Source organism: Stylophora pistillata, chromosome 2 (assembly GCF_964205215.1).
Source record: "Stylophora pistillata chromosome 2, jaStyPist1.2, whole genome shotgun sequence".
NCBI lineage: Eukaryota > Metazoa > Cnidaria > Anthozoa > Scleractinia > Pocilloporidae > Stylophora > Stylophora pistillata.
In genome coordinates, this window is record NC_142520.1 from 50621231 (window position 1) to 50634877 (window position 13647).

General features: G+C 42.0%; 1 protein-coding gene and 1 pseudogene across 3 annotated transcripts; both read left to right on the forward strand.

Moving 5' to 3' along the window:
* The first annotated feature begins 7133 nt into the window (after window positions 1–7133).
* On the forward strand, window positions 7134–11299 carry LOC148740138 (uncharacterized). Of its 2 annotated transcripts, none has more exons than XM_088748322.1 (4): window positions 7134–7362; window positions 9600–9662; window positions 9851–10150; window positions 10689–11299. In XM_088748322.1, the coding sequence occupies exons 1-4, from the start codon at window positions 7213–7215 to the stop codon at window positions 10827–10829; spliced, it is 654 nt and encodes a 217-aa protein (XP_088604448.1). In that variant the 5' UTR covers window positions 7134–7212; the 3' UTR covers window positions 10830–11299. The 2 variants fall into 2 exon arrangements, with proteins under 2 accessions (XP_088604448.1, XP_088604449.1); XM_088748323.1 differs by lacking the exon at window positions 7134–7362 and adding an exon at window positions 8530–8621.
* A 28-nt stretch (window positions 11300–11327) lies between these two features.
* Window positions 11328–12998, forward strand: LOC148740139 (uncharacterized; annotated as a pseudogene). The gene is made up of 2 exons (XR_015996482.1): window positions 11328–11994; window positions 12408–12998. The product of XR_015996482.1 is annotated as an uncharacterized LOC148740139 (transcript).
* Window positions 12999–13647: the final 649 nt, after the last annotated feature.

A 13647-nucleotide genomic window follows, 5' to 3' on the forward strand; every position in this document is an offset into this window, starting at 1 on the left:
TTCTACCTCCATAACCGTTCTTTTGAAAACTGCGAGGGCATTAACTTTCTCGGTTATTTCCTCCCATATTCGCGTTTTGTTTTTATTACAAAGGGTGGAGGAAAATTTCCTTTTGATAATGTTTATATTTTCTTCCGCCTCTTCCAAAATAACTGCGCATTCGGCGGGTGTAAAATTGGGTTTTCTAGCGCGCTTAGCCGGGGAAGGAGCAACATTTTCTGCCATGTTGTCTCGCCACTAGCACGCGCGAGCGAAAAGATCACGCAATGCCCGGGCTGTAACCATGGCAACTGCTCGGATAGCGAGTTATCCATCGGATAGTTATATGTCTCGCTATCCGTGCTTTCTGCGGCAACTTTTTATCCGCCGGATAACTATCCAGTGGATAGCCTTTTTATCCACCAGATAAGCTTATCCGGTGGATAAATTTATCCATCCTTTGAACAACCGGGGTCAGGTTTGAAAGATGAACTTTTGTTCAAGAGTTTTACGGCTTTCCGTGCTACCTAAGTGTAAGGAAAGACCGCAGATTGTCACATGTTGCTTACAATGATTAGGTAAATTAAAATGTCTATCTGACTGGTTTCGATGTGTCTTTGTCATTCCTCTCCACGTCGCGAAGGTGTTCTCGGAATCGGTCACCTAGTCTTCTGCCTGTTTTGCCGATGTAAATCTTTTTGCAATAAGTGCAAGTTATGCAATAGATTACATTGGCAGAGGTGCACGTGAAGTGATCGGTGATCTCAATGGATCGTTTGGGTCCCGATATTTTCTCAGTGTTGTGAATGAAAGGACACGTTTTGCATCGTGCACGAGCGCATTTAAAAGTGCCTGGTTGGTTACTAGTCTGAAAAGAACTTCTGACCTAAAAATTGCCCAGGCTATGTTTTTGTCGCGTTTGAATGAAATGAGCGGAGGCTGCGAAAAGATAGTACTTGTCTCTGAATCGTTTTGAAGTAGTTTCAAGTTTTTAAGAAGGATGGATTTAACTGAGTGGTTGTGAGGGTGAAACGTGAGAGTGAATGGAATGCGGTCGGAATTCTTTCTTTTGTGACGTTTGTAGTGCTGAATGTCGATCACTAAGCTGGGCGCGGTGGTCACCCGCTTAAACGACAGAATCAGGGTAACCGCGTTTATAGGAAATCTGGCACATAGACTCTGATTTCTGGTGGAAATCAGAGTCATTACTACATAAACGACGAAGTCTTAGAAACTGAGAAAAAGGAATGGAATTCTTAACGTGAGATGGATGCGAAGACGAATACAACAAGTAATTATGCGAGTCTGTTGGTTTTTAATCCACACTAGTGCATAAACCGTTTGTTTCAACTGAAACTTTGAGGTCTTTATAAACGTAACGGTGGCCAATTTACCATTTCAATATGGTGTTTATAGACCGACTATAAATATTATTTTGACCTCGAAAATAAGGTAGGAAAACAATATCAGTGATTCTTAGAATGGCTTAAGCGTCATCATCCTCGGAGACCAGGGGCTGTGAGTCGATTTCAAGTTACGGCTGAAGAGCCCCTGGGGACATTGTCTTGCAAGACTAGTTCCAAGCGATCGCAGTCGTTCTGGCATCTGATTAGTGCCAGAAAATCTTTGTGTTTTTCTGCCCAAGCAGAGTGAAGTGTGCTTTCGTGTGTTTTACACGGAGACAGACAAGAAGCTCGGTTGCTCGCCATGTTTGCTTGGGCCGTGCGACGGAGCTCTGCTCGAGGTGAAAAGTTTCAGTCTCACCGAGCACACAATGTAAGAGAAATCGATCGATGAGATTGTCCGCAAAATTCTTACCGGAAATTATACTGAATACTTTGGCAGGTATCACAAGAGAACGTGTTTGAAAGTTTGCGAGGTTCGTATAAAACATAATGGTTGCAGGCGTTAATATGTCGCTTTAAGCGTTAAACGAGATGAAAGCTGAAATTGTTCTAGATATTTTGTATAATTTTCTGTGCAGTAAATGGTTTGAACCCGGGGGTAACATGTGAAGGTGTAGTCTGATCGTCCGGGTGAGTGTAGTCCTGAGAAGGACTGTTGTCGGTGGTAGTGACTGACGTTACGACAACCTGTGCGGAAGTCATCATCAGAGTCAAGTGAATGATTGTTCATTCACTTGACTCTGATGATGACTTCCGCACAGGTTGGCGAAACGTCAGTCACTACCACCGACAACAGTCCTTCTCAGGACTACACTCACCCGGACGATCAGACTACACCTTCACATAATTTGCTGTTACTGTAACATTGCCATTCCCGTGAAGTTATTTTGTCGCACGGGCCACGCAGGTATGTTGAGCAACTGGCGCTTACGCCTACGTAGCTTTCTGTTCGCGCCAAAATCTAACCTTCGCTTCGTAGCAAAGTCTTTCACAATATGGTCCAAGGTTGCAGAGAACGTTAAGTTCGTGGACGACCTCCAGCAATCGCTTAGAGAAAGCTTAGCTGTGTGTTCGGTTAGCGAATTAAAATCTGAACAAAAACGTATTATCGAGAACATCGTGGGAAGGAGAGATGTCATCGGACAGTTGCCGATGGGTTTGGAAAGAGTTTAATCTTTCAACTGCGGCCTAGAGTGTTCAAATTCTTGAGCTCAAAAGGCCACGGATTCTCTTCTAGTCCTTTGGTCATTATCATTTCACCTGTTTTGTCGATTGTTGAAGACCAAGTTAAATACCTTAGATCATTGGGAATCGATGCTGCTTTCATTGGGGAAAACAAAACCAAAAGACCAAGAAATATTGGTGGGTGGGTTTGCTTTACACGGTAATTGTCAGCTTAGTACAGGGTCATCTACCCACATCTAATAAACAAAAGTTTCCACGCTTAGCTTTTCTTTTTTTTTTTTTTTTCAACATAGGTTGTATTGGATTGGTGCATACCTTGACAAATGTTCCTCTAGTAGAAACCGGGAAACAGCAACAATTCGATTTTCTTGTTTGGGTACTCTGCCCACGGGAAACTTTTATCGATGCCTCTTTGTTACAATTACGTTTCCAGGATGTTTCAATTCTAAAGCGACAAGTGTCACAAACTACACGCGGAAGACCATCGTCTGGTAAAACCTTTTGATTGAAATCTTCTTCAAATATTTTCATGAACTCGCCAGTAAGATTTCTTTTTCTCTTAATGGTGATAAAAACAGAACAGCATACTAGACAACGATCTGAAACATTTTCACCCGGATTATTCATTGTTGAAAAAAACACGCTGAACCTTACCTAAACAACTAGCCGAAGGAGATTAGATTTTGGCGCGCACAGAAAGATGTAAGCGCCAGTTGCTCGACATACCTGCGCGGCCTGTGCGACGAAACAACTTCATGGGATTGGCAAAGTTTCAGTACCAGCAAATTATATAAAAAATCTAGAAAGATTTCAGCTTACATCTCGTCTATCGTTTAAAGCGGCCTATTAACGCCTGCAACCATGATGTTTTATACGAACCTCGCAAACTTTTAAACACGTTCTCTTGTGATACCTGCGAAAGTATTTAATTTGATCGATTTCTCTTACATTGTGTGCTGAGACTGAAACCTTTCACCTCGAGCAAAGCTCCGTCGCACGGCGCAATCAAACATGGCGAGCAACTGAGCCTCTTGCATATTTCCGTGTTAAAACACACGAAAGGACTCTAAAGCATACTTCACTCTTATTGGACAGAAAAACACACAGATTTTCTGGCACCAATCAGATGCCAGAACGACTGCGACCGTTTGGAACTAGTCTTGTAAGACAACGTCCCCAGGGGCTCTTCCGCCGTAACTTGAAATCGACTCACAGTCCCTGGGTCTCCGAGGATGAAGCGTCACAGACTATTTATCTAACAATGGCCTTCAGTCGGTGAGGATCGAAGATCACCTTCAATTTTTCGGCTGGTAATGACAGTTATCCTTTTTCCACTCGGCTCCTTGGACCATTTCGATGTAAGCTACGTTTACCTTGCAGCTTCTTGTTCATGCTATGTTGGATTGCGGTTCAAGATCTTGTAAGTGCACAAGACTGCTGAATGCTGTTTTTTATTGCCTATCAGTAATACTTTAAGCAGATAAAACAGAAGAAATCAGAAGTTCCTGGAAAAAGATGTTCGGCTATTTGACATGATTTCTAAAAACCTAAATGTTATTTCTTGCTTGAATAGGTATGACCAGTGGGCATTATGGAATTGACTCTAGCGATCACATCCAGACTCTCCCCGATTCTGGTAAGAATAATGACGAACTGATATGTTATGAGACTATTTATCCGAAGAGAATGTAACATTTTATTCACTTCTGTATGACATTTACGAATCCTTCACTTACGCGGAGGTAACCTGATCCAGCCCTTAAACTGACTTTGGTTTAAGATATGTTTTAAGGTCATTAGTTGACTGTTTTCTCTTCTGAATTCCTGACTGCAGATAGATTGGCTCAAGTCAATCAGTATCGCCTCTGTTGTGGTTTATGGATTAGCTCTGGACTATATATTGTCTTTGGGTCTCGATAGTTATTACTACTCTCAAAGCTCAGAAAATCACTGCGAAAGTCATAGGTAGAATTGTCTCACGTGCTGTAACTATCATATTTACAATCTCTGAGATCATTCTCAGTGTGGCAGTTGCTCGGAGGAGTGATACTGGGCGTCAGTCGCCGCAGGCTAATCAGATATGTTATGTTATGTTACCTAGGATAAAATTGGGCATTGAGGTCAGTTAGTCATTCAATTGGCCAGTCAGTCAGTTAGTTAATCCGCCAGTTGGTCAGTCAGTCAGTTGGTCAGTTAATCGGCCGGTCATGATCAGTCAGTCAGTCAGTTACTAAGTCATTCGGTCAGTCAGTCAGTCAGTCAATTAGTCGGTCAGTGGTTCAGTCAGGCAATCAGTCATTTAATCAGTCGGCCAGTTAATCAGTTAGTCAATCAGTCAGTCAGTCGCTTAGTCTGATAGTCGGTTAGTCAGTCAGGCAGTCTATCGATGGGTAAGTTGGTAGTTTGGTCAGCCGATTGGTCGGTCGGTCGTTGGTCAGTCAGCCGTCAGTCCAGTCAGTCAGTCAGTAGTCAAATGTCAGGCGTCGTTAACCGGTCGCCAGTCGTCAGTCGTTAGTCGTCAGTCGTCAGTCGTCAATTGTCAGTTGTCAGTTGTCAGTTGTCAGTCGTCAGTTGTCAGTCGTCAGTTGTCAGTCGTCAGTTGTCAGTCGTCAGTCGTCAGTTGTCAGTTGTCAGTTTTCAGTCGCCAGTCGTCGTCGCCAGTCGTCAGTCGCCAGTCGTCAGTCGCCAGTCGTCAGTCGTCAGTCGTCAGTCGTCAGTCGTCAGTCGTCAGTCATCAGTCATCAGTCGTCAGTCGTTAGTCGTCAGTCGTCAGTCGTCAGTTGTCAGTCGTCAGTCGTCAGTTTTCAATTGTCAGTTGTCAGTTGCCAGTCTTAAGTCATTAGTCGTCAGTCGTCAGTCGTCAGTCGTCAGTTGTCAGTTGTCCGTTGCCAGTCGTCACTCGTCAGTCGTCAGTCGTCAGTTTTCAATTGTCAGTTGTCAGTTGTCACTTGCCAGTCTTCAGTCGTCAGGCGTCAGTCGTCAGTCGTCAGTCGTCAATTGTCCGTTGCCAGTCGTCAAGCGTCAGTCGTCAGTCGTCAATTGTCAGTTGTCCGTTGCCAGTCGTCAGTCGTCAGTCGTCAGTTTTCAATTGTCAGTTGTCAGTTGTCAGTTGCCAGTCTTCAGTCGTTAATCGTCAGTCGTCAGTCGTCAGGCGTCAGCCGTCAGTCGTCAGTCGTCAGTCGTCAGTCGTCAGTCGTCAGTCGTCAGCCGTCAGTCGTCAGTCGTCAGTCGTCAGTCGTCAGTCGTCAGTCGTCAGTCGTCAGTCGCCAGTCGTCAGTCGTCAGTCGTCAATTGTCAGTTGCCAGTCGTCAGTCGTCAGTCGTCAGCTGTCACTTGTCGTCAGTCAGTTTGTGAACCATAATACATTCATGTCGCTTTCAATTTTTAAGTTAGACAGTTAGTCACTCTGCTAGGCAGTCCTAAATTGCCGTAAATGTTTCATAAAATTTCTCCTGCATCCACTGCTTTTCACGAGGTATAACCTCAGTTCCACAACTATAAGTGCAGTCATACAATTTATCATTATATGAATTCTCGAGTTTTACTATTAGCGATCATCTCTTAAACAGAGAAGTCGGAAAACTTTAATTGCCCAATTGCCTCAACTCTGTATTACAGGACATTCCTCGATTCTAACAAATCCATATTGGATCATTTGACGCGTTTAGACAAGTCGTGCAAGAGAAAATATCTGATGGACTGTAATCTATTGAATATACCCGTGATTAAACACATCATATCTTTATTCATTTTCGGGTAGGCATTTCTTACAGCCAAGTTAAAGCTTGTCGAGTGCCGATCCAATTGCAAGGGCAACCGACTTCAGTTGCAGCCCAATCATATTCGTGATCGCCCGGTGTTCACAATATACGTAGTTATTTATTTCTGGTGAACACCTCAATCATCCCCAGTGGGGGAGAGGGAAAGAGTTAGTCAGACGGGACACTTACTCGAGGGAGGAGGAGAGGGGGGAGACATAGCTGAGTAAAATTTACTCCTCGTTCATTTAAAACTCATTCTTTTCAGCTCCATAGCAAAATAAAATAAAATAAATCTATCTTATATGACGTTTCGTTGTGTAGTATTGCGTTATTTTTACTCTACGAAGCTCAGTTCGATAATAAGGCTACTTATTACGTGTATTGTTCATTTTCTAACACCAATTCTACCCAAGACACCTTCCCCCAGCGCCTCCTCAATGAAAAACCTTATATAAGAGCCATAAAAACCTGCAGGGCTCTGATTAAAATCCTTCTCCTGACTTGAATGTTTCCCTGTCAAGCACAAGGCCTTTTAATCCCTAATATCAACCTATTTGACCGTCAAATTGACAGCTTAAAAAGCTGCCACCTATTGAGAAATCAGGGGAAAAGCCTTGCAAATCATACATGTCGAAGTTTCTTCGCGCGAGCGATTGTATAATTCTGGACGACTATTTACTAGCTCGCGCACTGTTACGGTAGTGAAATGATCGCATTCATCCAGAATCTAGACACCAACTCTTTGTCGCTCTCAAAGCTATCACTGGCCCTGACAAGCGAAGAAATTGCGATGAGACTGGGAACGAGTTATTGTGTTCTGTCGGTTTCAAAGTATCAGGTAAATATTTTAGATTAAACATCGCGGAAATATTCCACTCGACATGGCGTTCAGCCGGCGAGAATTGAAAATCATTTCGATTCTTCAACTAGCAATGGCAGTTATCTTTTTCGCATTCGGCATCGTAGACCATTATGAAGTACGCTACATATACCTCAGCATTTTGTTCATGCCATGTTGGATCGCAGCTCTCGTAAGTATACACTTAAAGACGTAGAACTACAGCTGTTTCATTGCCAATGCTTGTGCTTTCGACCGTTAAAATAGAAGATATTCGAGGTTCATGGCGAAGACGTTAAACAGTTTTTCGCTAGTGCTTCTATTCGTTTCAATAATGCGACCACTGAGACCAAATATCACTCAACCCTCACAGCTGTCATTCGTCAAGAAACGTAGTTTGAGAATGGCCCTCAATATTTAGCTTATGAGCTTACGAATAATGCAACCAGGTATGGTGTTTATTGACCGAATACGACTATTATTATGGCCGCGAAACTAAGGGATCAATCCAAACTGCGATGATTACACGAAATCTGTGATTCGTAAACGGTGGTTGGGTCATATAAAAAGTCGAAATCGTCAACGGCTGCACGAACTAGGCTGGGATTTACACAATGTTAAAGAGGATTAACTTAAGCTCTGGGTCGTGATACCGTGCATCAAGTCGTTGGTCGATTGTTCCTAGTCTACACTACAAATGGGCCGTTTAGGTCGTATTTCTTTCTAGAAGGATGATCTCCCTTCAAGAACGTGACTTCTGCGAAGCTACAAAACACCTTCCTATTAACGATTAGCATAATAATGCACAGGCAGTCCAAGCTCACTGCTAGAAAAGCGGACGTGACTCTTATCGTGTTGCGCAACGTTTTATATTTATAAAGGTTTGTATGGGATGTTATCGGTTTGCCTTAAAAAAGAGAAAAAAATGTCTTGTTTTGAAATAAAATGGGCTTACCCTATTGCCTTGTTGTTTTCTTTGTTGATTCCTAGCGTCTCAGACCATTTTGAAGCGTTTTCGGCGAGTTAGCGCTATGTTGGTGTTCAGCTTCAAATGTGTCTTATCAGTCTAAACACCAACATAGCGCTAACTCGCCGAAAACGCTTCAAAATGGTCTGAGACGCTAGGAATCAACAAAGAAAACAACAAGGCAATAAGATCAGCCCATATTATTTCAAAACAAGACATTTTTTTCTCTCTTTTACGGCAAACCGATAACATCCCATACAAACCTTTATAAATATAAAACGTTGCGCAACACGGTAAGAGTCACGTCCGCTTTTCTAGTAGTGAGCTTGCGCTGCCTGTGAATAATGCAGCTGTTTTCAAACGCCTTATGATCGACTTCCGCTAAGAACTTTCAACTGATATGGCTTGATTTTATATAGCACGGTAGAATTTTCAAACAGTACATTTAATTCAGTCGCACCAAGATGAGTTTAATATTTGCTCAGGTAATCACACGACTTAGATCACAATCAGGTATACAGCCAATAAGCACGAGTGGGTAAAAAGCTGCAACTAAACAGTTCGTAACGTTTTGTACACTGATTTGTCTTTCTCTAGTATTGTGCTACCTGAAATCTACATTTTTCTGAGTCAAAAACTAAATTTCTTTCATGTGTTGCATTTAATATGACATGTCATGAAAACAATTTATATCGAATATATGAACCATAACGGAGATCAAGGAATGTAAATTAGTTTTTGACAACACGGCCAAGCCGTTTGAAATCAAGTCGTCATACTGCCTTGTCACACCGAGACAAAGTTATATTCCCGTTCTTATGCTCTTGCGTTGTTATGCTCGACGGGAGAGCAGCATTTGGATCAGTTTAGGCTGGGCTGAGTTACGTTTCAACAATCCAGAAGAAAGCCGCGACGTAATTCTGATGTGCTGAACCCAATGCATAGATTATTGCAATGTGTTTTCTGATGCAACTCTTATGATTGGCTCAGAATTCAGTGGCGTGACCAGCCATAGAGAAGACAGAGTCGGCTTTATTTACCTACAGTTAACCTCCTTTAGTAATTGTAAATATTAACATTAACACTTAAGTCCACCTAATACCATGTTTTACTTCTACTTGGCTATTCTCTCGGTATTTCTCAAATCACCCAAAGTAAGGCCGTTGCTTGAATGAAATTGGATCTTAAAATATTCTGGGGTATAATTGAGTGGCGTTTTCTAGATCAAAATATATTTACTGATCGTACGTTTTTTCATTTCAAACCATTTCATTTGATTTTAGGGGTCTAGGCAACGAGGATAAAGAACATCCACGACAACAATATTCCCTAGGGTTTTAAAACTTGCTTGCACATGTACGAAAAAGCTTGTAATGGTCCTGTAAAGGGAAACTTTGCAAACTCTACTTTCTGCCGTTTGACATGATTTCTAAAACCTGAAATGTTACTGCTTGCTCGGACAGGTATTGCCAGCGGGAATTATGGGATTGATTGTGGCGACCAGGACCAGACGCTCCTCGATTCTGGTGAGAATGATTACCAACTGAAATGTTATGAGATTATTTATGTGACGAGAAAATATTAAAATAACGTCCTACTTTTGCGTGACATTTAAGTTATTCACTGACTAAAGGTTAAAGTCCAGCGCTTAGACTGATAAGACACATTTGAAGCTTAGAATATAATTGCTATCTTCCCTGATTCATGATTTCAGACACGCTGGCTCAGTACAATTAGTATTGCCTCTGTTGTGGTTTGTGTAGTGGTACTTGAAAGCTATTCATGGGCTCTGAAATCTGTATTGAGTTACAAATATGTTAATCATCGTCAAATGAACGGTGAAGGTTTTCCTTTCTTTGGGGCTAAAGACGCAAAAATCAAGTTTGAAGACCAGGAAAATACCATGATAGCCATACATGCCTTGATTGTTATATTTTCCATCGCTGAGATTATTCTCGCCGTGGCGATCGCTCGGAGCAGTGATGCTGGGCTTCAATCGCCCCAGCAAAGTCAGGTATGTTGCCTTACTCTGGAAAAAACCATTTATCGAATAGGGCACTGAGGTCTAGGAAGGCATGCGGAAATCCTTTCCTATCTCCTCTTTTCTCCGTCCTTACTCCTTCTCCTTTTCGTTATCTTTTGCTTTTGCACGACTTCTCTTTCCCATTCCCCTCATCCCTTGTTTTCTCCCCTCCCCTCCCTTCCTCCTTTTTGCTCTGCATTGCTAACTCACTTTTTCTCTCCCTTTTCTCCCCTCCCTTTTCTCCCCTCCCTTTTCTCCCCTCCCTTTTCTCCCCTCCCTTCCATCTCCCGTCACTCTTCCCTCCCTTTTCTCCTCCTCCCATACCTCCCTTTATGCCTCTCTTATTTCCTGTCTCGCTCTCTTCCTTTTAACCTCCACCTCCATTCGTCTTTCCTCTATTCCCACAGTTATTCTTCTCACATTTCTCCTTTCATTCTTACCCTTCCAGTTTTCCTTCCCTTTCCCTCCGGCCCCTTTTCCTTCTTTTTCTCATTAATCAACTGGATATTTTAATCTACTTTTTTTTTAGTTATACTATGCATACCATCAAGTGGGAAACGGACATTTATCGCTCCAAATGCAACCTTTTCCACCACAAGCTATGGTGGCCATTCCGACTACTGAAACCAACTACAGCAATGGTGGTAACCAGCAGCCTCAGCGCATGTAGTTACAGAAATTTTGTCTGTTTGTTTAATGACCTTGTATAGTCGCTTTTAAAAATATTATTTTGAGCATCAAAACGCTAGCCTGAGCGATTAACCAACGATAAAGCTGCGATCTCGTAGTAACAACTTACGCAACGTAACGGATAGCAACTGTTACGTAACGTGCGGCTGTCCGGGTTCCCAAACGGGACATCTTAAGTTTTTGTGCATGCGCGATGGCGGCAAATTTGAACGGTGCTACGAGGCTACCGAGTTTATCGTTGGAGTTTCCTAATTTTTGGCTTAACTTTGCGTCAAACTAGGGACTTTACGATCCAGTACGGCGAGGCTCTGGTACGGCTGATGCAACCGAAAGAGACTGGGCCGACTACGCCGTCTCCCGCCAAACTCAAATTGATTAAGTTTTGTGCAGTACGGCGAAGTCGAACTCGATGTAAATAAATAAAACTCTGCTCCAAGTTTTTTTGTTGTATGTATGTTTGTATGTTTGTTTAGAAAAAATGTTCTCTTGGAAAGAATTGAGAGAGCTTATAATGCTCTATTATGACATGAATGTCCTCGATGACGCCGAATTTCTCTTACTATACGACCTTTACAACCCACAAAACCTGGACTTGCCGTGTGAGTTGTATCCACATTTCGACCTCGAAAACCTGACCGAAGATGAATGTTTGTCCGCTTTTCGGTTCGAGAAAGCTGACATCCCAAGACTTTCTCGGGCTTTACGGATTCCTGCTGTTATAAGTTGTCACTAAGGGACAATTTGTGACGGAACCGAAGGATTGTGTATGCTTTTGAAGCGGTTGTGTTACCCTTGCCGATACAGTGACATGGTCCACTTGTTCGCTAAGCCCGTTCCTGTATTGTGCATGATAACTAATCAAGTTTTAGATTATATTTATCAAGTTCACAGTCATCGCATTCTGCAGTGGAATCATCAGCTGCTAAGCCAAGCCAATCTTGAAAGATTTGCTGAAGTTGTTCACCGAAAAGGAAGCCCACTTGATAACTGTTTTGGTTTTGTTGATGGGACAGTTCGCCCTGTTTGTAGGCCCGGCACTCTTAACCAGAGGCTGCTTTACAATGGACACAAACGTGTCCATGGAATCAAGTTTCAGTCTGTTGTTACCCCGAATGGAATGATTGCAAATATGTATGGCCCTGTTGGTAAGTTGCCTTTTCTTTAGAAAATTGAATCTGGGGTCAGGGTGAGGAGGCAACTGCCAAAGTGGTTTGTATTTCCCTTTCATCGTGGGAAATTGCATGGAATAAGACTTCCTGGAAACATACAACTGCTTTTGCATAAGAAATTAAAACACCCTCTTATAAAAACACTTCACTCTCATAGGCAAGCTGACTATTTCCAGAGAAAAGCATGTTTCATTTAATATTTTCAATCATAATATATGAATAAGCAAATTAATAGTTTGATTTTTCCCTGAATTGTCATAGTTTAGAGAAAAATGAACTATTCCTTTTAGACCCTCAATGCTTCAATATTCTTTCAACAAAATGTTATAAGACCTTCGTTTCACTTATCTGACTGAACTTTAACAGTGCCTCCATGAATTTTGTTGCAGAGGGCAGAAAGCATGATGCAGGTATGCTGGCTGATTCTGACCTATTGCGTGACCTCAATCAGTATGCCTTCAGCCTGGCTGGACAACCACTTTGTATTTACGGAGATCCTGCCTACCCCATTCGTGTACACCTTCAATGTCCATTTAAAAATGGAGCTTTAACCCCACAGATGGAAGCTTACAATACTGCTATGAGTAGAGTGAGAACAAGTGTGGAGTGGCTGTTTGGAGACATAATAAGTTACTTCAAGTTTCTGGACTTTAAGAACAACTTAAAGTTGGGACTGAGTAGTGTGGGGAAAATGTACATTGTTAGTGCTATTCTTAGAAATGGGCTAACATGTCTATATGGAAACACAACCTCATTTTTTCCTGTGTGATCCTCCTGACCTTGAAACTTATTTTGCATAAGACCCTGGATAACTCCAGTTCAGGCTAACTGTTTTGGAGAATGTCTTTAATACTTAGAGTGCATCTGTAATTTCAAAGCATCCCACCAGAAGGTAAAAAATTGGTTTACCTTATCTTAAGCCCTGAAAACAAAAAATGTTCTATGAATGCTAATGCGTTCTAACAAAGTTTTTGTCATTATTCAGGAGCAAATTTCACGAGAGAGATACTGCTTATCATCATAAAGCTCTGAAAGAGGAGCAAACTCAACAACCAAGTCAAGACATCTCACTCATCTGTAAACTTAGCTTAAGCTTAAATCGACAGAAAATGAACAAAATGGATAGAAAAACAGTTTTCTCTTTCAAACCAAGTCAGCCCATATTCCAGCAGTCACCCGTTCTACACTAAGTTGCATGGAACTTCGCTAAACGTCAGTGTTTTAGAGAGTAGAAGTGAGCAAAAGTAAAAACAAATTCCAACTTATAATGCTTGCAATGTGTGCTTGTCTGACTTGTCCATCTTTCGGAACACTTCCAGCAAGTTTTTTTGCTAAAAGAACGTCATCAAACCCATATTATTTTAAAATATAGTACAAATTAACGTTTTTATGCCCCCTTTCCATTCCAACGATAAAAGATCCGATAAAAGTACAATAGTTTACTCACGTAGTGAACACTCCGTCAACTCGCCATGTTTCCCGCACCAGACAGCCGTGCTACAGTGGGAAACCTTGCTCGAACTGTAAAGAGTAACGTCACCGGAAGTAATCTTTCCCACTTTAGCCGTACCAGAGCCTCGCCGTAGTGGATCTTAAGGTCCCTAATGTAACATTTAGTGCGAGTTTTCT

Coding starts and splice junctions, on each gene's coding strand:
- LOC148740138 (XM_088748322.1), top strand. CDS start 7,213: ATGGCGTTCAGCCGGCGAGAATTGAAAATCATTTCGATTCTTCAACTA. Junction 7,363..9,599: donor CATGTTGGATCGCAGCTCTC/GTAAGTATACAC, acceptor TTGCTCGGACAG/GTATTGCCAGCGGGAATTAT. Junction 9,663..9,850: donor CCAGACGCTCCTCGATTCTG/GTGAGAATGATT, acceptor TCATGATTTCAG/ACACGCTGGCTCAGTACAAT.